The sequence below is a fragment of the Microcebus murinus genome, chromosome 4 (genome assembly GCF_040939455.1).
Source record: "Microcebus murinus isolate Inina chromosome 4, M.murinus_Inina_mat1.0, whole genome shotgun sequence".
In the NCBI taxonomy this organism is placed as follows: Eukaryota; Metazoa; Chordata; class Mammalia; order Primates; family Cheirogaleidae; genus Microcebus; species Microcebus murinus.
Genome location: NC_134107.1, coordinates 10607385 through 10632970, shown reverse-complemented (window position 1 = coordinate 10632970; position 25586 = coordinate 10607385). Strand labels below are relative to the sequence as shown.

At 55.9% G+C, this 25586-nt stretch overlaps 1 protein-coding gene across 3 annotated transcripts in view; it reads left to right on the top strand.

The window, feature by feature from the left end:
* SHANK2 (SH3 and multiple ankyrin repeat domains 2) overlaps positions 1-25586 on the top strand; it is a 545909-nt gene that overhangs the window by 73515 nt on the left and 446808 nt on the right. For all 3 annotated transcript variants that reach the window (XM_076001724.1, XM_076001725.1, XM_076001723.1), the window contains exon 3: positions 2241-2459. In XM_076001724.1, the coding sequence (XP_075857839.1) occupies positions 2253-2459 (207 nt within the window). In that variant the 5' untranslated portion in view covers positions 2241-2252. The remainder of the gene's footprint in view (positions 1-2240; positions 2460-25586) is intronic.

The window sequence follows — 25586 nt, the reverse complement described above, 5'->3', positions numbered from 1 at the left end:
TGAATGTAGTTTAATTTATAGCCAGAATCTGAGTAGAATTTTAACTTTTGATTTTGGATCGTCATCAATGCCATTGTTCTCCCTGTCTGCAGAGTTATCTTGTATTACAGAGGGTCTTGTTGGGTTTCCTTGTCATTCCTGCTCCCGTCCGTCTCCCACTCACCTGCCCACCCACCCCGCTATTCATCTGTCCGAGTACCACCCTTCCATCACCCCCCTTCTCTCCTTCCTTCCTTGCGCAGAGGAAGAAAAATTATTTTTCCTAGTACCCTGCTAGGTTCTCTGGGACCCTGTGAATTGAACTGGCCAGATTGAATTGAATTTCAATTGAATTGAAAAGCCAGATTCAGGAGAACCGTCTACCAAGGCGTGCAGCGCACATCCGTGGGAGAAACCTCCATGAAGGGCACCCTGGAGGGGCGGTTAGAACTTGGGCTTGGGCAGACGGGACCTTGAGCTACTGGAGAGGCAACTCGTGGGACGGCAAATGTTTGGAGAGGATTGGTGGATAAAGGCCCGGTAGTGAAGTTTGCTACGCAGATTCTCTGTGCCGTCGTCTCTCTGGGCCGATAGGGTTTAACACCGTCTCTGGTGATGACCTTTTGTTCTTCCTGGGGGGGGGGGGCACTTTTGAAAGTTTGCCTCCTGCTTTGAGGCCTTCGGGGAGGACAGGGAGCTCTTCTTGCAGCTGCTGCTTCTTAGTCGTCTTCGTCTCAAAACAGTCCTCGTGCCAAAGTGGCATCTTCTGGGGTGGCAGGCTGTGCTTCCTACACTTCATCACCCCTTCCTTCCTTGCTTCTACCATGAAAGATTTGCAACACAGAGAGACAGAAGCATAGAGAATAATACAGCAAACACCTGTGTCCCTAACGTTATCAAAGTTTGGCATTTTGTCAGATTTTCTGGCACTGTTTTGAGGAAGTAGATGGTTCCATGCACCGTGGCAAGCTCTGCCACACCCCTTCTTCTTCTCAAGAGGGAGCCCTTCTCCTGAGTGGAGCATTTGTCTTTCCAAAGGTCAAAGGCTTCTACGCCATGACGCCAGGTGAAGGCGTCCATGTACGATCTGTGGAATTGTGTTGTGTCTTCCTAGCTGTTATCTAGACATGCTATGTTATTTGAATCATTCTGCAAATTGCTTTCCTTTTGCTCAGTGTCATGTTTTTGGGATCATCCGTCTGTAGCTCGGGTTCATGCATTTGCAGCCCCATGGAGTTTGTGGGAAGAAGAGACCACGATTTGATCAGGCAATCCCGAGATGATTAGGGTGGCCACGAGACCCCATTTGCCTGGGACAGCACTGTATAGAATTTATGCAGAAGTGAAATTACTGGTCCGATGTAGCACCAGGTCCACGTGGCACCTCCACCAGGTCCCTGGCACCCCTAGTTCAAACTGACTTTTATCTGGACCCCTTTCCCACAGAGATGGGGTGGCACAGATGCGGTTCCCAAACAGTGGGCAACCTTTTTGCAGAGTTCTGTGTCCTTTCGATGGTCACTTTAAAGCTCTGGTCCACGGTGGCTTCAGCAGCTTGCCTGGGCCTTTGCTGGGGCACTTCCATTGCACTTGACCCCGAGGAAGCTGCATTCCCAGCCGCCCCCACCTCGCGGGGACCCCAGATCTCCCGCTTCAGCCTGCTCACGACTTTGGGCTCCACTCCGCTTTTGGTCCCAGAGATTCTCTCATTTCTGAGCCTGGCCCTGCCTTTTTGTTCTATTTTTACACAGTACCTCTCGTTGCTCTGTGTTTGAAGCAGAGGGGGTTATTATAGCATGAACTTGCCACGGCTCTGACCCGGAGCCTGCCTGCCTTCCTCTCCTGCAGCTCTACCCTCAAAGGAAAACAAAAGGCAGCCTTTTTCCTCGCCTTGGGAAGTTTCAAACAGCCCCGGCGGCCGTTGGCTAATCCTTGTAGGCTGTGGTCATCCGCACGGTTAGTCTGGGCTCCTTTTAAACGCCGAGTTTCACGGCATAGGGGCCAGAGCTCTCAGGGTCTCCCCGGGTCCCGGCTGCCGCAGCTCCAGGCTCAGGCCTGGGGAGAAGCGGGCGGTGCCAGCTTGTTGCTGCCTTCAGGGACCTGTCTGTGCACACACAGGTGGCCCTGGGCCGGCGTCACACCGATAAACAGACTGTGAAAACGCACCCACGTTCATCTGTGAGCCAGTCTGCACCGTGCCCCGGGTTGTCTTGAGTTTTCACCTTCCCTCTTGCCTGTGTTCTTCCCTCCCTACCCCGCAGACTCGGGCAGCCATGCCGCGCAGCCCCACGTCCAGCGAGGACGAGATGGCCCAGAGCTTCTCCGACTATTCCGTGGGGTCGGAATCAGACAGCTCCAAAGAAGAGACCATATACGACACGATCCGGGCCACCGCGGAGAAGCCAGGCGGCGCCAGGACGGATGAGAGCCAGGGCAACACGCTGGTGATCCGCGTGGTCATCCAGGACCTGCAGCAGACGGTGAGCCTCGGGCCTGTGCCTCGCTCTGTCTCCGCCCCTCGCTTCACGTCGGGGCGGTGGCACTTGTGGCTCAAACGCCAGAGGGTGCCTGCGTCCCCCCAGACACGAAGCCCCAGCCGCTCTGGGCACGCCGTGCTCCCTCCTCTCTCCACACCTCTGCCTTGCCCACACCTCCAGCTCCCCGCCTTTCCCCACCCCCTTCCCTGCCTGCCACCAGCCTTGCGTCATGTCCTCCCTGTTCCCACCTCGGTCCACCAACATCCGTTGAGCACTTGCTACTTGCCAGGCCCATGGCCGGGGTGAGAGCCACAAAGGAGCGTTTCAGAGCCTTGAGGAGGAAACCAGGGTGGTGGGCGCGCCGGCCAGCAGGGCTTCTAGCCCCGCAGTCGGGGGCGGGGGGTGGGGGTCCTCAGGCCCCGCCCTGCCTCTTCCTGGTGTCTGAACTCTGCCATGTGGAGCCCCGGTGGTCTCTGCTCCCCCACTTCCAGGGGTACAGCTCTGTCTGAGCACCTTGCCCACGGTGATGCTGGCCAGCTCCCCAGTGTCACCCTGGATGCCCCAGAGCCCTTAGTGTCTGTCCCCGTGTCTGTCCCTGTGGCACACTCCCTGTGTCTAGGGTCCTGCCGGGGTGTTTGCCTCCCCTGGGAGGCCGGGTCGGGGCAGAGGCCCGGTCGGGGGGTGGGCCCTGCTGCACGAGTGACTCGGGTGGGTGGCCGTGGACGTGAGGCGCGCGTCCTCCAGTCACACCACCACGTCTGTCCTCGGCTGGCACACGACTCGATCAGCACGCGACTCCTCCATTGTTCCCCGAGTTTTTCTTCTGAGCCTCATCGGGGCTTTCTGATGGCATCGGAGACTGCTCCAAGTGGAGACGAGCGCTGCCAGTGCAGCCTTTCTCTCTTCCGGCCTCTTCCTGTCTCATGAGAGGACGGAATTCCGGGGCGGGCCTGGTTGCTCCTTGTCGGGGCTTTGCTGGTCCAGGGCTGTCGGGGCTTTCTCCAGGCCAGGGGCGTGGGGTTGGGGCGTGGCTCCTTTTAGGGTTCACTTGCTCAGCCTCAGTGACCAGCCAGGGCCCGTCCTAGGCACTGGGGAGGGAAGGCCAGTGAGGAGTGGCTGGCGGTCCTGTGTGGCGGGGAGGGCGGTCCGGGGTGGGGGTGGGAGGAAGCGGGTGGGGTGATGGGTGACGAGGGTGGGGGTGATGGGGCGGGGTTTCTGTGGGGCTGTCAGAGGACCCCACTGTGAAGACAGAATGCGTGGAGAGGCCCCCTGTGATGCAGCCAGAGAGTGGTCCAGGTAATGGTGGTTAGGGGCGGGGCCTGAGATGGGGGTGGGGCCTTGGGGGCGGGGCCTGAGGTAAGGTAGGAGGCGGGGCCCAAAGTGAGGTAGGAGAAGGGACTGAGGTATGGGGGGACCTGAGGTTGGGTGGGAGGTTGGCCAGCCTCTGCAGATCAGGAGAGGAGTTTCACTTGCGCTGCGACTACGTAAGGAACCGTCTGAGGCCTCCGGCCAGGTGTGCTAGAGTCTGTTAGACAACATGTGATTCCGTCTTCTGGTGCGTCCTAGGTGGTGTTTGCTTCTGCCTAATTAAGTCGTGTTTAGTTAGACACAACGGTATTTAGGACCCTTTGATCCCATGCACTGGGGGTGCAGAGGTGGACGGTCCCCCCGCCCGGGCCCCAGCATCAGACAGAGTACGGCGGTGGCTTTGGGGCTGAAGGGGCGTCCACAAGTCGCAGTGGCAGAGGGTCCAGGGGCTGGAGCATGTCCCCTGTGTGGCCTTGGAGGATGAGGAGTTTCCCTGAGGGGAGGGCAGGGTGAAGGAGCCTCGCTGGGAGTGGGCCTGCCTGGCTCACTAGGGAAGTGGCGGCTCGGGGCAGGTGTGTGGTGGGGGCGGGGCCAGCTTGGGGCAGGCTGGGTTTGAGCTTCCGCGGAGTCTCACGTCTAGTGCCCGGAGCGGCTGGAGAGTCCAGGGCGTGCAGCAGGAGAGAGGGTGACCCCAGAGCGGCTCTGTCAAGGCTGGTGAGTCCCAGGCCACGGCCAGGCATGGCAGGAACCTCCAGTGGTGGGAATTCTCCTGTGTCTCCGGGCAGGTGACCTCTGTGTCACTGCCTGGCTACCTGGCGTCTGAGCCCCAGGCCCGGGCTCCTCCTTCCCGCGGGGCCCTCTGTGAAGGGGGCCCTTTGTGTGCAGAGGGGAGAGCAGGCCTTTGTCTTCTGCCTGACCGCGCCAGAGCAGGCTGGGCGGTAGGCCACCCGGCAGTGTCCCCCTGGCTTGTGGCAGGGCCTGTGCCACATGCACTGTCGATCAGAGGTGCACGCAGAGCCGGAAGCACAGAAGAGACGTTGGGGGTGGCTTGCAGGCCTGTCGGTGCCATCTGTCCACCTGCAGGCGGGGCAGCGGGAGTTGGGGTGTTTGGTGAGAGGCCCTCTTGCTGCAGAGAGAGGACATGGTGGCCGCCCGAGAGTCAGGACTCTGACTGTCTCCATCTGTGCTTCCTAGACAGGTCTCCTCTGTGGATCTCACTGTGCTGGGTTAAATGAAGTGGGGGAGGTGGGCTGGTGGTGTAGACGGCTCAGAGATGCTCACGGTGGGAGGCCCAGCACCTCCACCTGCCCCTTTGACCTCAGTGTGCAAAGTCCCCGGCACAGGCTGAGATTGTGCCAGGGATCAGGACAGACAGTGGCTCTGCCTCCGGCCCGTGTCCTGACTCCTCACTGTGTGCCCATCCAGGGTCTCATCTCCTGGCACCGTGCATGAGCTAACGGACCTCCTTGGTTTGCCGCCTCCGCAGGCCGGGTCCCAGCAAGGGCTGACCGCGTCTTGTCTTGCCCCAGCGCAGGCAGCTCTCAGCCCAGCAGGGACCCTGTGCCCAGCGCGCCCACCACTCTCTCTGGGAGGAGGCACTGACCGGGCTGAGGGCGTGGTCGTGCTGACACTTGTCCTCTGGGAGCGAGATCAGCCAGGTGGCTTCACCTTTTAGGGAGAGCTTGGGGGACCTGCCCCAGAACTGACCTGGCAACGCCACCGCAGGCCCCAGGGGCCACCCTGGTAGCACCGAGTGGCTTTTCAGGAGGGTGGGTGTGGTGTTGTGGTGGTCTTTCTTCTGTGTCACTTAATATCTCCTACAAAAGCTATACACGACTATGATAAGGAATTTAAGTCCCGCAGGAGGGTACAAATGCCAGCCCCAGCCATGGCGGTCACCGTCTACGTTTGGCGCACGCCATTCCGACAGCCCTGTCTGGACGGCCGCAGGTCGTGTGGGATGTGCGTGGAGACGGGACGCACTGGCCGTCGCAGATGCAAACCACACTATTACTACCTGGGCATCAGTAACGTGATTTTATTTGAGTATAAAAAGAGAAAAAGACAGCGAAGGAAATGCTGAACTTCAGTTGTCTGTCACTCGAGAGACCATTTCTAGGTACGTATGTAAAGTTAAACGATTATGAAACACTGGAAGGCAGGGATTTGCTCTTGTTTTTTTATTGCAGTTTTTTCCCACTGTGCTCTCTTCCTGTATTATTTGGGGTAAATCCGGGCAATTGCGGTAATAAACAGACCTCCCGATGACAGGCTCTTGACGCATGGATGTTTTATTTCTTTGTTCTCAGTCCGCCGGGGTAGGCAGGGTGAAGAGGTGGGAAGTTCGGATCCACGCAGAGATTCAGGGACCCAGGCTGTTTCCACTGGGTGGCCGTGCTGTTCCCTGGAGCTCCGGAGTCCCTCCTGGGGTCCTCTGTGTCTGCCCGGAAGGTGAGGGAGGGGAGGGAGAGCTCAGGGAGCACGCCACCTCCCTACTCTCCCTGGCCCCCGCAGGAGGCTGCGCCTGACTACAGGGGCGGCTGCAAGGGCCGTTCAGCTCGGAGCCCAGGAGCGAAAGGGCAGAGGTTTGGTGAACAAGTAGCTAGTTGCACGTGCACGTACACACCCTTCTCTCCCCCACCTGCTGACTCTCGCTGGGTACAGAACTATTTGCAGGCGGTCACTGTCCAGACACTTGGTGCCCCTCGTGCCTCCCCAGCACTGGAGTCACCTCGTCTCCTTCCAGGGGTACATGCCCACTGCCAGCCTTTGCAACCGTCTTTGCTTTTTGCAGTTCCTTATTTTGTTTCGCCCCTTGGTTGGATGGAGTTAGATGTTAGGAGGAGTCCTGAGGGCAGCAGAGCTTCCTGGGTGGTTCTCTGCCGTAGAGAGTACTGACCTGTCGCTCCTAGGGTCCCCCTAGGGTTAGGTTCTGCAAGCCCCTGATCAATGTTTCCACAACCGGTCAATGCATAATCTTATTTTATGTGTGTTTCTCTTTAAAGGCACCTAATTTAGCTTGTATTGTTGATTCACTAAGGCCGAACTGATGGCCGATACTGTTGTCACTCATGCCTAAACGAAGCTTCTCCAACACTTGCATTTCGCGTAGGAATACTGTGGACGCCTCAGCACCTCCCTGTGGCCCTTGTAAATGGTGACATCACCAATGGAAAGCACAAGAAGCGTGACAAATGTGTCACTAAGTAGACTCCAGTGAGGATGCTCGTTTGTATCATGAGCCAAAACCAGGAGGCGGAGCGGTGCCTTGTTGGGCCTCACGTGGGGACGTGTGCAGGGGGTCCTCACAGTTTTTGCTACTTTGTGCGTGTCTGTAGATGATCACGAAAGGGTGTAAAGCATTGATTTGGGGGTTACAAATGGTAGGCACGTCCCCAGTTATAGCATCCGTGAATAATGAGGATGGAGGGTATTTTGAACATGTTGAACGTTCAGCTTGAACACTCCTTGTTCTGTTTCCTGTCTCTGAATCACAATTCCCTTTCTCCTCCCATCTGTGGGGGGTTGGATTACCTTCTTGCCCCCAAACGTTGCTTTGGCCACATCTGAGGCCACCTGACTTGTTTTCCCATCTTGTAGATGACTGTTTTGGGGGGAGAGGGGTCTGGATTCCTCAAGAATTGGCTTCAGTCTGCCAGACCAGGAAGTGTTTAGCGATGGCCATTCTGGGTTTTTCCTATAAAAAAAGCTTCCAACCTGCAGGCTCTATTTGTCCTTTGTTTTGAAGGCACTTTTCTTGTATGCTATTACTTTTTGGATGGTAATTATTCTCCTATTGGTTTTCCTTCTCTGTCATCTTTTGTCTCATTGCTTTCATTGCTTCTAATTGCCTGGCATTTTCCTATTTGCTGTGATTTTCTTCAGCCTTTATTTATTGTGTTTCAGTTGGATCCGTTCTGTTCCCTGTAGTTCCGAATTCATTGCAGCCGTGTTATTTTGACTTTGCATTTGTTTTTATAGCTGTGAGCGCGCTCCCTTTTTGAAAATTATTCTTTCAAGTTGTGGTTTGGCTAGTAGGTTTTGTGTCGTCTCATTCTCCTCCTCGGCATAAAGCATCTTGGAGACTGTCTTCTTTCGGCCGCGGCGTATTTCACGCAGACCAGAGATGGGTGTGATCTTTGCATGCCGTTTTCCTTCCCCTTGTGCATTTCTGTTTCTGTGCTGCGCCTTTGTTACTTTCATGTCATGTTTCCCCATCTTGCTCCAGTTGACTTTCAGCAGCGTGGTCCTTCTCTCTGTCCGGGTGTGTGCGAGCAACTTTGCCTTGGCTTCTTGCAAAGCTGGGCCTGGTGGTCTGTTTGCCTTTTTTAGATGAAGAGGCCCAGCGCTGGGGACGTCGCGTGGACTTGGGCGGCCTGGGCTCCCTTTCTCCTCTGCAGTGTCCAGCATGCTCTGCGCCGGACTCACCCTCGCTGATGGGGAACTGTCTCATCTCGCGGAGGGACGCCCTGTACCTAGAGCCTGCCCCGTTCAGCCAGGAGCCCTGCCAGGAGGCTCTCTAAGATAGCCCCAACGTCCCCTCCTGTCTCCCTGGTCCCTGCCTCATCTGAGGAGGAAGAGAGAAGGACCCCGTGTTGCCATCAGTCCAGATTTAGGCCCTGGCCTTGCGTCCCTCACTGGTACCACTGCATGGAGCGAGGGTGCAGCTGGGAGTGTCCCCGCCAGGGTCTGCTGCCCTGTGGGCTGAGACGGGTGTTTCTGGCTCTCGCTGTGCCCATTTTCTACTTGGGATACTTTTTGGGGTGGCTTTTATATTTTGGGTCCCTTGGCCCGACCCTCTCTGTCCCTGGACGCTGCCCCTCTCAGTGGCAGAGACACCTGCAACCACCGTCAGTTTGAGCCTCCCTTGCGCTGCGGGTTTTAACCCTTCAATCCCCTGTCCTGGTGGTGCTCATGGATAGCGGGGGCAGGGGCGGGGGGACTGGGAAGCTCTCCTCTTCGGTCCCAGACCCCAGGCCTGACGGTCCAAATTGGGAAGCCAAAGGGAGTGGCTTATGTTGGGCCCTGACCCTAACTCGGCACGTCCCTGCGGGCACATTCCGACATGGGGAAACCAGCGTCCTGCAACCGTGCTAAGAACTCCCGGAACGTTACCACGTGCGAGACACTGTGCCGAGGTCTCTGCGTGCATCGTTTCCTGGAGTCCTTGTGGCAGCCTCGAGGTGGTGGCTTCTGTGAGCCTTCCTCTTGGAGCACGGCACACCTGTACAAGGGCGTGTGTCTTCAGTGCCAAAGGGGACGCGGCGTGTGACCCGCAGCTAGATGGAGAAACGGACGTCAGCCGGCCCCCAGGGGCTGCGCCTCCTCCCTCCCAGCACGGGTAGGTTTACAGATGTTTGCGGATGGGTGCGCGAAGGATTGGACTCCAGAGCGAGTGAGAGGCACAGCAGGTGTCTTGGGGACACACGCCTTCGGCCTCGGAACCTGCTGGAAGGCAGCCCGGATGTGGCGTTGGGTGTGCCCACCCCCTGCCTGGCGCCCGCGCCTGACGCACACCTGCAGGCTGAGGCCACCACAGGAAGGTGGCAGCGGGGCGGCAGTGCGTGGGAGACGGCACCGTCGTCCTGGCGGGTCACAGTCGGGTCCCCCACTGCTCACCGAGGGCTCTGGGTGAGGGTCTGCAGTCTCTGGGTCTCGGTTCCATCTGCTGCGGGGAGAGACCCCACCTGTGCAGTGGGCTGCAGGCCGGTGTCCTGCGGCGCTAGGTGCGCGGCGAGCGCCGTGAAGTGTCCGTCCCATTGCCTTTCTCCCAGAAGGGTGCCAGCCCTTCCGCGGGCGCTGTCCACACTCGGGAGGCTCCCACAGCCACGAAGGCCGCCTGACCATCGAGACGAGGTCGGGAACTGGGGGAAGGTTCCTCCGGCCGGCTGGGCCCTGAGGGCGGCGCAGTGCGGCCAGAGCGGCTGCTGCACCTGCAGAGAGTGGCAGGTGGAGGACGTCTTCGAGAAAGGAAGCTGAGAGTTCCTTCTGGGGGTTTAGTCTCTACTCTCTGGAGCATCACTGTTTCTGGAACCTTCTGGAGACCACTTCTCTTCGCTTTGTTCAAGACAAACAAAGCCCCTGGAGGCTGCGACCAGGAATCCCACGGGTGTGAGCTGTCAGCAACAGAGCAGGCATTGTTCCCGCGTGAAGTCCCTTGTCGGGCTGTGTCCCCTGTGTAGCTGGGACACAGACCGTTCCTGGAATCCTGCCCGGAGGAGCGGAACGGGAGCTGCCGAGCGAGTTTGGCACCGCGGCCCTGTGCCCGCCCGCCAGGGAGGGTGCCCGAGGGGCTGCTCCTTGAGCGACTGCAGTTTCCGAGTCTCACAGCCCGGGTGGGACTGAAGCTTTATGCTTTTGAGTGGGAGCCTCCTGCAGTCCCCGACCTCGGGCACGCTCGGGCCGGGCAGGCGGGCTTACCAGGCCGTGGGGGGAGGGCGGTGGGCTCTGGGCATGTGGAGGGCGTGTCTCTGCGTCATCTCAAGTGCAGCGTGTGGCAGACCACCGGCACCCAACATGCAATTAGCATTTAAAGAAAAAAAAGGCATGTGCCCAAACAGATACAAACTGGTGAGCCCTGTTATTTATGGAGGAGCGAGAAGGAGGCTGGCACCGAGGCACACGGCAGTTGGGTCTTTAACCTGAGCGGAGTGTCACGTCAGGAGCACAGCGCCCCCTCCGGTCTCCTGGGGTGTGTGTGATGTGGGCCCCGTGTCTCCTCTCCTCAAGGATTTGCACCCGGGGCTCAGCTGAAGCCTCGGCCCAAGTGTCCGAGCGAGCTGACGGGGCCGCGGGGGCCTGGCCCTCCTCTGGCAGAGGCTTCAGGAAATTGAGTGTCCCCTTGTATGCTTTAATCGAAGCTTCCATTTATTAGATAAATGCATCTTCAAGCTGGATGTTTCATTTAGGAAAAAGCGTTTCAGCCGCTACCCTGACCCCTCGTAGACGGTTTAGTGCCATCCCTCCCCCACCCCCTTTCTCTCTAACACACACACTCGAAGTCTCCCCACCCCCAGCAGCAGCCCCCGCCTGGCCACATGGGGGCGGGTCTCTGCCCCCTCCTCCCAGGGCCTGCCCCGCCCCCTCGTTGAGCACCTGCTTCAAGTGGATGCTCGGCTACGCGTGATTCTCACGTGACCTTGGCCCCTCTGCTTGTCGTCAAGGGTCAAGGTGGGGCTCCAGGAGCAGAGTGGTTTGGTCTCCGCCTCCAGGTTTTAGCCCCCTGGTTCTTTCTGTCGCAGGCACGGCAGTGTGGTATCTGCTTTTCGTATCTCAGGGTTTCCTGTGCTTTTGGCTGTGGGAGGACCCCACCGTCTTGGCGATTGTCGCGCCCTCCCCTCATCCTGTCCGGGTCAAGGCCCTCCTGCCGGTCCCCGTTCTGCAAAGACCAGCGGGCACTACCTGTCGTGAGAGAGGGTTCTGGAAGGCCGGTGCTGACACGGTTGGTCATGTTCCAGAGCTCCGTGTGAACACTTTGCTGTGCGTGTGTCTGACTCATTACTCTTGGCCCCTTGGGAGGTGGAGCTGTGTGTCACCTTCCGGGAGAGAATGGAATCCACGCTTCCGGAAAACTGGCAGCTTGGGTGGCCATGTGCTGTAAGTGGCGGCCTCTCAGTTCTGCTTCAGGAAGGTTTGTCCTGGGCTCCCCAGGATGGATTTTTCCAGGTAGAAAGCCGGCTGCGGTCAGGTTTCCTTCTGCCACGTTCTCTGCGGCATCTTCTGGGTAGGCGGTAAGTGACCAGCAGGCAGGCTCCGGGCAGAGGAAGACTCATGGTGGCCGCTCCAGGCTCCCTACGACCAGAGCCCCTGCGCCCAGACCCTGGCTCCTGCCTGTGCCTCACCTTGCACCCCAGCAGGATCCTGTCTCCAAAATCCCTGTGTCCCCTTCTCCGTCCCTCTACCGGCTGCTCATCTCTCACCCTGCGGCTGAGGGACGTCCCTGACCCCCCACTGCAGGCGGCCCGGCTCTCCTCCTCCGCCCACACCCAGGGCCTCCAACCACACTTCCGTCCAAGTGGCGTCCACGGCCACACCTCCAGCTGTGACGTCCCCTCTGGGGGCCAGACCCCATCTCTCTCTCTGGACACCTTGTCAGTTGGGGCTCAGATGCTCCTCAGCTCACGCTGTGCAAAACCGACGCCGTGGCCCTGCCCTGGCTTCTCTCTGAACCCCCACGCCTGGCTCTGCTGTTATCTTCTCTCTCGGGTAGTAGTTACCTTTTTAAAAAACAAAACAAAAAACCAAATAAACAGAAAGCTTTGTTGAGTTATAATTTACAAACCACGAGATTCACTTCTTTTAAGAACAGAGTTCAGTGATTTCTAGTAAATCTGCCGAGTTGTCCCACCGGCTCCACCATCCAGCTGTGGGATGTTTCTGTCACCCCGAGAAGCTGCCTCCGGCCTGTTCCTGCCTCCAGCCCCCGAAACCGCCAGCCTGCTCTCTGTGTGCCGCTTGCCGCTCGGACGTGTCCTGGGAGTGGGGTTGTGCGGGACAAAGAGTGGGGCGGCTCCTGTCTGGCTTCCTTCGCCCAGTGTAGTCGTTCTGAGTTCCGTGCCCAGCAAGGCGGCTGTCCAAACTGCACTCCCTGTTATTGCCAAGTAGCATCCTGCCACACGGCCAGGCCACGTGCTGTGAGTCCACTGCCCAGCTGGTGGTCTGCGGGCTGCTCCCCCTTCTTGGCCGCGAGGACCTTCGGCGCAGTCGTTGGAGCAGAACGCAGGAGTCACCGTCTCCCCAGCCCTAGCCGCCAGGCGGTTCCATTCCCAAGTCTTGTTCTTCTGTCTTCCGACTCCCTGCCGAGCCTGCCACCCCCCGTGCCCACGTCCCCGCCCTGCCCCTCTTACCATCATCCTTCTCTCAGACAACCAAGACAGACTCTCTTGTCTCAGGAGTTTTCCGTAGGACGCTGGAGGTGATTGTTGTCACGTGCACGCCATTGCCACCACGTGTGTGCAACCCTCCAGTGACTCCTTGCAGGTCTGAGGATGCAGATCACAACTCCCACCCGACCTGGGCGGACCCTCCCGAAGATTTTCCCAGCCGCTTTGCTTTTTCTCGGTCTCTTTCTTCACAGGTGTGTGTTCACAGTTAAGTGTCCGGGGGACTCTGGGTCAGTGCCTCTCTGAGGGCGTCTGTCCCGTCCTTGTGCCCTGTCTAGTGGTGCTGCTGAGTGGACACTAACTGTCTGGCTAGGGAGTGAATCGTTCAAGCCCTTGCCTCTGGGGGGTGAGGAGGGGACAGCCAAGCTGAGCCCGGGTTGAGGAGCCATCCACTTGGCGAAGGTCTTTGCCCGGAACCTTCCGAGCAGAGAGTGTGTGCAGCGGCCTGAGCGGGAATGAGCTTGGTGCGTGGAATCAGCAGAGGAGGCTGCGGGCTGTGGGCCGGAGGAGCAGGTGCACCTGGCAGGGGGAGGTAGGAGGGGGTATCCAGGTGCGCAGGGTCACGGCAAGGGGCTGTCATTCTGCTTGTCGAGCAGAGGTTTGGTACAGAGCACGTGACCTTATTCATATTTGGAAAGGATGATCTTGGCTTCTCTGCAGGGAAGAGGGAAGGACGTAGGAGCTGTGGGGAGGCCCCTGCGAGAATCCGGGGAAGTGGGGGCTGGGGCTGGGAGTGCAGGGAGAGGTGGAGACCCACGGACGGTTCCCGACCGCCTTCACCCCGACCGGGAGGCTGGGGAAGGCCTCAGGTCTTGGTTTGATGCTTTTAACAGGCCGTGTTTGTGTTTCTTTAAATTTAGAAACTATTAGAAATACAGAAAAATATCAAGAATAAATATCATAAACGCTAGTGTATCTGTCACACACAATCGACAGTTGTTAATTAACACTTTGTCATTTTTTAATCATAAGATTAACACGTTACTGATACGGTCAAAATCGTCCTCATCCTGCTCCCCCCGGCCTCCTCCTCGGAGGCAAACGCCGCCGGGAATTCAGTGTGACTGTCTCTGTCTCCTGTTGTCTTTTTGTGTGTGTCAGTTACAGCTATGTAGCATTGTGGTGTCAAGTGAAAGAGAATATATATGCATGTAAAGATACTTGTTTTCATACTGGGCATGCCATTGAGAACTGGCTTTTTCATTTGGCATTATGTTTTTGAGATTTGTCTTTATTGATACTGTATTGATATTATTGTTATATTGGTATTATCCATCATCCATCCCTCCTTCATCCAGCCAGCCATTTCTCCATCCACCCACTCATCCTTTTGGTTACAGAAATACTAACGTGCCTAGGATCTTTGGGGTCTACTCTGAGTGACCCTGCTGCGTCCTTTGTGGTACTGTGCACTTGGATCACCTTTTGGAGGGATGGAAGATGTGACATCTTCTTTTTTTCTTTGTGTTTTCAGTAGTTGGTTGCTAAGGCCAGAGAGAGAGCTCCCCGCCCCCACTCAGACCTTACTCTGTCTCCTTTTTCCCTGTAATGTGGCAATAATAGCCAGCCTTACTGTCCTTACGTGGAGTGCTTTACCCTTTGCAATTTTTTTTTTTTTTTTTTTTTGAGACAGAGTCCCCCAGGCTGGAGTGCAGTGGCATGATCACAGCTCACTGCAGCCTTTAACTCCAGGGCTCAAGAGATCCTCTTGCCTCAACCTCTCGAATAGCTGGGACTACAGGCATGCGCCACCACGCCAGGCTAATATTTCTGTTTTCAGTAGAGACGGGATCTCCCTCTTGCTCAGATGGGTCTCAATCTCCTGACCTCAAGCGATTCTCCTGCCTCGGCCTCCCTGAGTTGCTAGGATTACAGGCGCGAGCCACCCTGCCTGGCCTTACACTTTACAATTTTAATCCGGAAATCGGTGAGTTGTAAAATGTTTAAAGCAAAGTGTGAGGCCCTGGCCCTCCCCTGAGAGGTTCCACGATTGTCACGGTTCATTCCGTGGGGCACGCTTGCTAAAGGCTGAGGAGGACTTCCTTTGCATAGGTATCATTTTCCCAGAGCAAAAAACAACTTAACCAGAGTTGGCTTTGTGTGCCGTGAGGGTTCTATGCTGCACCTTCCTCTGTTGGGCGTTAGGTTAAAGTTTTAGGCCGGAGCGAGATTGGCGGGTGTGTGGGGCCGCGGTCTGTCCACAGATTTCTGCCTCGGTGCGCTCGTCTGTTTGGGCTTAGAGTTAATGCTACTTAAATCTCTGAGAAAATGACGTCCGGGGAAGGTGGCTTTGCTCTGGAGTTACTGCGTACCCTGTGGGATTGCTCTGTAAACCCCGCGTGGCGGGGAGGCGGCTCCGGGTCAGGGGCCGTGCTGCCCGGGAGCAGCCGTGTCCTGCGCTGGTGTCCCTGGCTGATGAGGGTCACCCAGAAGGTGGCACTCCCAGGGCCCTGACTCGTCAAGATTTAATTTCCTGCGCTAAATCCGAGGGCGAGGCTTTTTCCCAGCGCCTTTCTGTTGGGAAAATATGGTTGAGGAATTAACAAGATATAGCTCATAAGATCATTATTTTATTGTATAACCCAGTATTGCTGTATTAAAGCCAGAAACAGGAGTTTGCAGGGTTTTGCCCTGAAGGAATGTGTGGTCTCAGTGGTTCACTTATTAGAGGCTGCTATCATGGGAGAGCTCTCAAATCTCCAGTGGGGATGTTTTCCAGGAAGGCTTCCCAGTATCTCAAAATCTGTGAGTGAGCTTCCCTGTGTCTCGAAAGACAAGACAAGGCAAATATGGCCCACAGGATGGGAACCGGAGACAATGAGTGCCCTTTGCCCAGAGATGCACCCCGGTGGTTATAAACAACCTGTTTTATAGAGATGGATTTCCTGTTCTCTCCTAAGTGTCTACCTTTAAGTCCACCATAACTAAATCAAAGAAATATAGAGTCACTATGCCTCTTTTGTTATACCTTTGTTAATTGACAACTACCTCTTATAACTTAAAAGTTAGCCTCTGAAAGACTTTGTACCTGTTTGTTCACCTAGATAGATTAGAAGCCCCTTGAGAGGACTTTTGACCCCGACCCACTACCTGTATCCCATAACAACTGCATTCCATGATATACAAATATGTTACCCTGACAACTGATAAGTGATGTCTGTGATTATACAAACCTATATAAATCTAACCATATTGCTGAACATTCATAGAGATATGTCCAGTCTCCTGAGTAACCCTGCTGTTATATCTGATCTTTTTATATAAAACTGTAAACTATATCTTAGTCTCTGTGTATTCTTTTATTCTATTTCGTATCAATTTCCTTTTCGTCTATGGCGACCTGAATCTTAGAGACTTAGCTCCACATAAAAAAAACAGCTGATCTCCTCTCGGGCCTGCCTCAACTACTCCCCACACCTCTGCTCTGCAATTGGGTGTCCACGGCTCCTCCGCCTCTCTCTGACTCAGCTTCCCCCAGCTCGGACCCCTGCCCGCGTGCCCTCATTTGTGGGTGGACACAGGGCTGCATCATCTCTGATCCACTTCGTGACCTCCTTCCTGCTGGGTTAATCTTCCTGATCCGTGGCTCTGTCTGGGAGGGCCCCCCCCTCCCCCCCCCCCCCCCATCCAGGGCCCAGAGCTGGAAACACAGAGCCTGGAGAGAAGAAAGATCCCAGATGGAGCTGAGACTCCCCAGCTCGGCCTTTGGGGCCCCCATAATCTCAGCTCTATGGCTCTGCAACCATTCTGAAGTCTTTGGAGTGTCCCTCTCTGTGCCCGGGGTGCCGATACCTACCGCACCGAGAATGGCCTGGGAAGAGGCTGCGTTTGATGCGCGTACTGAGCCGGCCGGGCCGCACGCGCACAGTAAGCGCTTTGTGTTTGCAGTCACAGTTATTTGATTGCTCCCCGGCCCCACGCCTGTCTGTCACTCTGCTTCAGTTTATTGCTTCTGAACTGACTTCTCCGGCCGGCGCCTGATCCTCTGCTCTGTGATGGCTCTGTCTGCAGTCGGCACTATTAAAATAGGAAAATTAACTGTCCTCTGAGGCGAGCACGGGTCGCTGGCAGAACCCAAGCTGTGTCTTTCGGTTCAGTGTCACCTTGACGATAGCAGAGACCACGACAACGCAGCCACATAAAAATCGCCAGGAGATACGGCCTGTCTCCCGCTGCGCCTCGACACCCGCGGCTGCTGTTTGCAAAATGTTCTAATTGGAAAAACGATTCCACGTCTGTGTTATCCTTTATTAGTATTTACACAAGCAGAAGTACGAGCTCGACTCTGGGACCTCAGCATCCTCCGGTCAGGCTGTCCTCGATCAAGGTCACCCGGCATTTCCCGTCACCCCTAAACCCCTGGCTTTAAGATTCATGCGTTTCGGTGTTTGCCACGATGAGTGCTAGTCTGATGGGTCTGTGTCCACAGCGAGGAGCATTATTCCACTTGGACAATTGCATTTGGAAAAAACCCAACTACAGTTTAGGCTGACCTTGGTGTGGGCTATTTTTCAGAAGGGTGCAAATACGCAGATCGCCGATGAACAGCTACGAAAGGCCAGAAGACTCTTAAATGCGCCTTTAGTGGCTCCTGCTAAGCTCGTGTTTATTATGGGTCCTTAAAAATGCATCGTGGAGAAGCTGGTGGAGACACAAACCGTAGCCGCAGTGGAGGGTTTGAACGCGGAGTGCACGTCTTGGTAACAAACGACCTGCTCAGAGCTCGGATTGCTTTCAGGGTTTCCCGAGTCCTTACTGAGCGCTGCTGTGGGCCTCCGCGAAGCTGGGGTCTTTATTCTCCTTGTGTTTCCAGCTCCGGGTCCTGGACGGGGAGGGTCCCCTCGGGGCCATTCCTCCCAAGTGCTCAGTGCCCCCTGCCCCATCGTGTGGCTTTTGCAGGGCTCCATGGGTAGAGTCGAGAGCGAGGTGGGTGTGAGTCGCCCCTGAGGAGCAGGGATCACGGATGCAGTGGGGGCGGGGGCCTGAGGACGCCCCAGTGATCCTGGCCTGTGCTGTCGATGGTCCTTTATGGCCTTCAGCTAACCCGCCGTGGCCGTGGCAGTCCCTGTTTTACATAGCGCGACACTTACATTCCTTACAGCTTCGTCTAGACTCTCTTGCACCCTCATGACAACTCACAGCAGAAGTGTCAGAACAGGTTTGGCAAGCGACTCGGTCTGGTCTCTGGTCTCTCAGGTGACTTCTCTGCCGCCCTGCTGGGGTCAGGCAGCCTCGGCGAGAAGCCCCTGCTGCCCCGAGGGCAGCACTTGCCAGCGTAGGTTCTGTGAGCCACCATCGTCCGTGTGAGTTTGTCATCGGCACAGGTGTGTCCTGCTGGGGCATGTGGCCCTCGGTGGTCACGTAGGGTTGTGGGCTAAGTGCATGCTCTCCCCTCCCCCACTCCTATGAAGAAGCCCTACCCCCAGGGCCTCAGAGTGAGCCTTTATGCGAAGCTGGGGTCCTCACAGAGGCAGTCACGGGAAAGCGAGGTCACTAGGGTGGGCCCCAGGCCAGTCCGACGGGTGTGCTTATAAGAGAGGAGGTCAGGACATGGACCAGCACGGAGGGATGACCACGTGAGGACATGGAGGAGGCGGCCGTCTGCAGGCCAAGGGGAGAGGCCTCAGAAGGACCCCACCTGGGACACTTGAGCTTAGACTCCAGCCTCCAGGATCAGGGGTGGTAAGTGCCTGCTGGTAGCTGTAGGGCAGCCGGGCTCGCTCATGCACTCTTCTCACGGGGCAGACCCGGGCCCGGCAGCTGCCTCTGCCTGTCCTCGATGCCAGCCTCCTGCCCGCTGTCCGGGTGTCTGCTGTTTTTACCTTGACATCTCGCACAATACCCATGACTCACATTCACCAAGTGTGTGAGCACTTTCCCCCCACCCCGCCCCTTCATTTTTCATTGGAGCTTAACCATGAACCTTATTCCCCGGAGGGCCAGGATTTCATGACGTGGCCAACCCTAGCTCTGTGGCTTACAGCTCTGCAGGCTTTGGTGGTGGAGTGTCCCCCCTCAGGGTCGTTGCTGTAACGAAATGAGATGACGTGTGCACAGTGTGGTCGGTGCAAAGCACGTCCTCAGCAAGTGGTGGCCTTTGTCATACCCATCGTTTTCTCGTTATCAAGTCCACACCTTCCTTCCTTGTTGGATTGTACCGCCCGGCAGTGTTCCATACCGCCCGGCAGTGTTCCATACCGCCCAGCAGTGTTCCATTTCTGGAGTTTTGGCCAGCGTGTTCAATTCCATCAACACTTATAAGCATCGGTTATGGTTCTACAGAGAGAAAGACGTAAACGCTTGTCCTCGGCAGCTCGGTGTGGGGTAGGAAGGAGCGCTACTCAGTAGAACGTGGCAGTGGGCAGAGACAGATTGTGGGGAGGAGGAGGGCTGGGAGAAGGCACGCCTTGGGGAAAGATGTGGAAGGTTTACCTGCGCTAAGCGCCCCTCCCGTTTGTGGCCGAGGGCCTCTGGGGTGCAGAGGGAACTTGCAGGGAGCTGAAGCTGCCGGAAGCACCCGTGAGACGGTTCCTTGCTGCATGTCATTATCTTGAGGCTGGTGTTGGCCGAAAATCCATTCTCCCACCGTTGGCTCTGCAGTGCCGACCACGCCAGCCCTCTCCCGTCGAGCCACCCCCGGTCTTAGGACATGCCCGCTCCCTGTGCAGGGATAGCGAGAAGCTACCCAGTTTGGGTCTTGGAGATGTCACCACATCCACCTGCAGGTTTCCTGTGTCTGGAGCCACCCAGGTTTGCCCAGATACGCCAGAGGTTCCAGGTGGATCTGGACATGGCGGTGTTGGACGTGCCGCACCAGGAGGTGGACAAGTGACAGTCACTGCCTCCTTCTTTCAGTAGAAAGCGAGGATGTTCTGATGCAAAACACACAGTACGGTGCTCCCAGGAGACAGGAAAGGCAGGTGGGGAGGCTGCGCCTCGCAGACTGGACGGGGCAGGGGCAGCGGGCCAGCTGGCCGTGGGCCCTGGGCAGTCGGACGAGCTCCCTGGGTTCCAGCGAGGGTGCCGGTGGCAGCCCAGCCTGGCAGGGGCCAGAGAGATGTCACTGAGACAACTGGCCCCGCGGGGAAAGCGAGAGTGTAGCTGCAGGTGGAAAAGGGAATGGGTGGAGCGGAGAGCGGAGGTGGCGCACGAGGTCACGCACGGCCTGGCGTTGCCAGAGCATCACCAGTGAGCGGTTTGCTGTAACTAGGACACGTGTGTTTGCGTGTGTGTGTGGCTGTGTGTGTGTGTTTATGTTTCTGTGTGTTCCTCTGTGTGCTTATGTGTGTGTAGGTGTTACTTTTTGTGTGCTGTGTATGTGTTTTTATTTGGTTATATGTTTGTGTGTCGGTTTCTGTGTGTATATGTTTCTCTGTGTGTGTATGTTTATGTGTGTATTTGTGTATGTGGGTCTCTGTGTACGTGTTTCTTTTCACGTGTGTATGTGTGTGCTTCTGTTTGTAAATGTGTATGTGTGTGTTTATGTGTGTGTGTGTATGTGTGTATGTATATATGTGTGTGAGCATGTATGTGTGTATGTGTGTGTGTGTGTTTGGGGCAGGGAGGGGACCTTGGCAGACAGGACATGTCCTGAGGAGGAGACAGGGCCAGACCACGGTAAGCTCTTCCCTGTGTCCCTGGGGCGGGGCAGGTGCTGAGCCTGCGGCAGAGGAGTGACGGGATTGGGAAGGGACTGGGGTCCAGACTGTGGACAGGAGCGGGTGGGCTCTGCCACTGGTGCTGGGACCCGGACTGTGGACAGGAGCGGGTGGGCTCTGGCACTGGGGCTGGGACCCCGACTGTGGACAGGAGCGGGTGGGCTCTGCCACTGGTGCTGGGACCCCGACTGTGGACAGGAGCGGGTGGGCTCTGCCACTGGGGCTGGGACCCCGACTGTGGACAGGAGCGGGTGGGCTCTGCCACTGGGGCTGGGACCCCGACTGTGGACAGGAGCGGGTGGGCTCTGCCACTGGTGCTGGGACCCCGACTGTGGACGGGAGCGGGTGGGCTCTGCCACTGGGGCTGGGACCCCGACTGTGGACAGGAGCGGGTGGGCTCTGCCACTGGGGCTGGGACCCGGACTGTGGACAGGAGCGGGTGGGCTCTGCCACTGGGGCTGGGACCCCGACTGTGGACAGGAGCGGGTGGGCTCTGCCACTGGTGTTGGGACCCCGACTGTGGATAGGAGCGGGTAGGCTCTGCCACTGGGGCTGGGACCCGGACTGTGGACAGGAGCGGGTGGGCTCTGCCACTGGGGCTGGGACCCCGACTGTGGACGGGAGCGGGTGGGCTCCAGTAGCGGGTGGGCTCTGCCACTGGTGCTGGGACCCGGACTGTGGACAGGAGCGGGTGGGCTCTGCCACTGGGGCTGGGACCCCGACTGTGGACAGGAGCGGGTGGGCTCTGCCACTGGGGCTGGGACCCCGACTGTGGACAGGAGCGGGTGGGCTCTGCCACTGGGGCTGGGACCCCGACTGTGGACAGGAGCGGGTGGGCTCTGCCACTGGGGCTGGGACCCGGACTGTGGACGGGAGCGGGTGGGCTCCAGTAGCGGGTGGGCTCTGCCACTGGGGCTGGGACCTGGAACCATGGAGGCCCCCAGGTGAGTTGTTATCCTTGGCGTCATCAGCAGACGGTCACCCCTGGAGTGACTCCCTTGGTAGCTGGGTCCAGGTCCCCTTGAGGCCCAGGTCTGTGTTCAGGGTTGACGGTCAGCAGGTCCCTTTGTGCTGAACCGCCCCGGTTAGAGTGGCCGTCCCACCACGGCCGGGCGTGGGAGCTTGTTCCAGGGGGTTCTTTGTCCCAGGGTGAGAATCTTTGTTCAGAGTGCTTTTTCATTCTTCTGAGGGTTTCCTTTCGGACGGACTTGCTGAAGCCCGGTTCTTAGATGAAGGGACACTGCTTTTTCTCAGCCCTTCCCTGCATTTTTCCCCGGGGAGATGCAGCCACGTTTAATGTCTGCAGCACTGCTCCAGGTGCAGCTTGTGCTGCGTTACTTGTTTTTATTTTTAAATGCTACTGGCTCTTTAGAGGCTAGACTTTACTTCTTTGGGAAAAAAAATTTTACTCTCCTAAATTTTGTTTCTGGTTATGGGGATTAAACGATGTCCCCTTTACGTGTAAATGTTCAGCACAGGCGAATTTACTAGCAACGGGAAACTCTGACACGGCGGTATTCATCCTGATGCAGAATGACCTGAAATAGCCTCTTCCGTTTTCTCAGGGACTGTCACATGCAGGCCCACGGCGGAGACCTTGCGGGTTTGGTTCCAGACCACCACCATAAAGCAAATACCCCAATAAAGCCGCACACGAATCTTCTGTTTTCCCAGCGCATATAAAAGATGCTACACTGTACTGTTATGTGTGCAGTAGCATCATGTCTAAAAAACAGTGTATGTATTTTAAATCAAAAAAAATATTGCTAAAAATGCTGACGATCAGCTGAACCTTCAGAAAGTCCTGACGTTTGTGGCATGAGTGAGCAGGGTGGCACTTGCTGAAGGCTGGGAGGCTGTGGCAATTTCTTAAAATATGACAACAGTGAACTTTGCTGCAGCGACTGACTCTTCCTTTCATGAGATGTCTCCGTGGCGCCCGGAGTAGTTTGGTAGCGTTTTACCCACAGCAGAGCCGCTTTCAAAACTGGAGTCTGTCCCCTCAAATGCTGCTGCTGCTGCTGCTTTGTCAGCTGTTTATGTGGCATTCTGAATCCGTCCTCGTCATTCAACAGTATTCATGGCGTCTTCACCAGGAGTAGCTTCCATCTCAGGAAACCACTTTCTTTGCTCATTCATAAGGAGCAGCTCCTCATCCGCTCACGTTTGATCATGAGATCGCAGCAGTTCAGCCACAAATTCCGGCTCCGCTTCTAACTCCAGTTCTTTTGCTATTTTTGCCACATCTGCAGTGACTTCCTCCGCTGAAGTCTCAAACCCTTCAAAATTATCCAGGAGGGTTGGAATCAATCAGCTTCTTCCAAACTCCTGTTAAAGTTGGTGTTTTGACCACCTCCCATGCTTCACAAATGTGCTTAATAGCATGTAGAATGGTGAATTCTTTCCAGAAGGTTTTCAATTGCCTTTGCCCAGATCCATTAGGGGAATCACTGTCTATAGCAGCTGGAGCCTTATGAAATGTGTTTATTAGATAATAAGACTTGAAAGTCGAAATGACTGCTTGATTTGTGGGCTGCAGAGCGAATGCTGTGTTAGCTAGTGGGCGTGAAAACATCAGTCTCCTTGTTTGTCTCCGTGAGAGCTCTTGGGTACATTGTCAGTGAACAATAATATTTTGAAAGGACTCCTCTGAGCAGTAGGTCTCAACAGTGGGCTTAAAATATCCAGTAAACCCTGCTGTAAACAGACTTGCTGTCATCCAGGCTTGGCTGCTGCATTTACAGAGCACAGGCAGAGTAGATTTAGCGTAATTCTTAACAGCCCCAGGATTCTGATAATAATAAATAGGCATTGGCTTCAACTTAAACTCATGAGCTGCATTAGCCCCTAGCAAGAGAGTCGGCCTGTCCTTGAAGCTTTGAAGCCAGGCGTTGGCTTCTCCTCTCCAGCTATGAAAGTCCTAGATGGCATCTTCTTCCGATAGAAGGCTGTTCTGTCTACCTCGAAAGCTGTTATTTCATGTAGCCACCTTCATCAGTGATCTGGATAGCTGGATCTTCTGGATAACTCGCTGCAGCTTCTCCATCAGCACTTGCTGCTTCACCTTGCACTTCTATGTTCTGGAGACAGCTTCTCTCCTTAAACCTCATGAACCAACCTCTGCCAGCTTCAGACCCTTCTGCAGCTTCCTCACCTCCCTCAGCCTTCATGGAATTGAAGAAGGTCAGGGCCTGGTTCTGGATGAGGCTTTGGCTTAAGGGAATGTCGTGGCTGGTTTGGTCTTCTGTCCGGACCACTCAAACTTTCTCCACATCAGGGTTAAGGGCATTTCACTTTCTTATCATTCATGTGTTCACTGGAGTAGCACCTTTAGTTGCCTTCAGAAACTTTTTCTTTGCATTCACAGCCAGGCTAACCCTTTATAGCAGGCGTCTTCAAAATACAGCCCGTGGGTCGTGTGCGGGTGTTTCTGCCCGTTTGTTTTTTTACTTCAAAATATGATATGTACAGTGTGCATAGGAATTTGTTCATCGTTTTTTTTAAAACTATAGTCTGCCCCTCCAACAGTACGAGGGACAGTGAACTGGCCCCCTGTTTAAAGAGTTTGAGGACCCCTGCTTTATAGCAGAAGAGGCCCAGCTTTTGCCCTGTCTCAGCCTTCGACGTGCCTTCCTTACTACGCTTCATCGTTTCTGGCTTTTGATTTCAAGTGAGAGACATGTGCGTCGTCTTTTCACTTGAGCACTTTAAGGCCACTGCAGAGTTATTGGGGGGCCTAGTTTCAGTATTGTTGTGTCGCATAGGGAGGACCTAGAAGAGGGACAGAGGGGGCACAGTGGCCGGTCGGTGGGGCCGTCAGACACACACCAGTTATCAGTGAAATTCACTGTCTGACATGGGCCTGGTTCTTGGTGCCCCAAAACCATTGCGGTAGCAATCAGAGATCGCTGCTCACAGGTGACCAGAACAGATATAATGAAAAGTGTGACATATTATGAGAGTTACTAAAACATGACACAGAGACAAAGTGAGCACATGGTGTTGGAAACGTGGTGCCAACAGACTTGCCTGTGCAGGTTTGCAACAAACCTTCCATTTGTAAAAAAATGTAGTGTCCACGAAGCACAATAAAGTGAACCACCGTCAAATGAGGCATTCCTGGCATGTATGCTCTGCCTGCACTGAGGTTGGCCGTGCAGGAATGTAACGTGTCGTGCCAAACAGGGAGGACCGGGAGCCAAGCACACTCGCCCTGGTGTCAGTCAAGCCTCCACCGCATTCTTCAAGTGTGACCTTGGCGTGGGAGACTTGGAGCCCTGAGGCTCAGCTTCCTCACGTGGAAGATGGAATAATAATATTATCATCATTATTATTATAACAACAATACTTATGTTTGTGGTGGGGAGGTGAATACAATTATCATAGTTTCTGATATATTACGATTTAATAAATGTTAGCCATCACTGTATCGTGGTCAATATCACCACCACCATCATCGTCATCATTACTGCCATGATCACGATTACCACCATCATCATCATCATCTTCATCATGTCCCAGTAGACACTGAGCTCCTCAAGGATTAAGGTCCGGTCTTGATCATCTTCATGTCTTCCCAGCCAGTGCTGGCACAGGACCCTCTCTGTCGGGACAGACAGGAGCTTGAGGAGGCGGGAGGTGTTTCGTCAAGCAGGCCTTCAGAGGAGCTGGCGGGGGCTGGGACTCGCCACCCCAGGGTGTCCTTGGCATCCCCCCGGTACTGTCTGGGCGCCAGCACATTGCCCACTCTTTCAGAGCATCTCTGACAACACGTGTAGGGATGCCCATCTCGCAGGGCTGCAGTGAGGCAGGGTTGATGCAGCGCTCCTCCCCACGAACTTCACCGAGCATCGCGATGGGAAAGCTGGGAAGAGGGTCACTTAAGGCACGGACTGTCTTGGGCGCCCCGCCTGGCACACGCATCACTGTTCCATCTTTGCCTCCCTGCCTCTCCTCCTGCCGGGCCCTCAGCCTGGAATTGCCACCCCAACTCACACACGTCCCTTTGTGCCCGTGGGCAGCCGTCTATGGGGTGCACACCCTAACCAGGTGGCGTCACTCTCCCCTCGCTCTGAGCCCCCCAGGGAGCTTGCCGTGGCATTTATTTTTGCCTTTTCTGTGTCACGCGACTGTCACGTACGTGTCTTTCACCACTACACACAGGGGCTAGGGCTGGTTTGCTCACTGCTGTCTTTGTGGCTCCCAAGTCATTCATTCATCAGCACGCGTTGATCAGCTGGGCTGCGCCGGGCCTGTTCCTGGAGCCGGTGCTTGCCTGACGG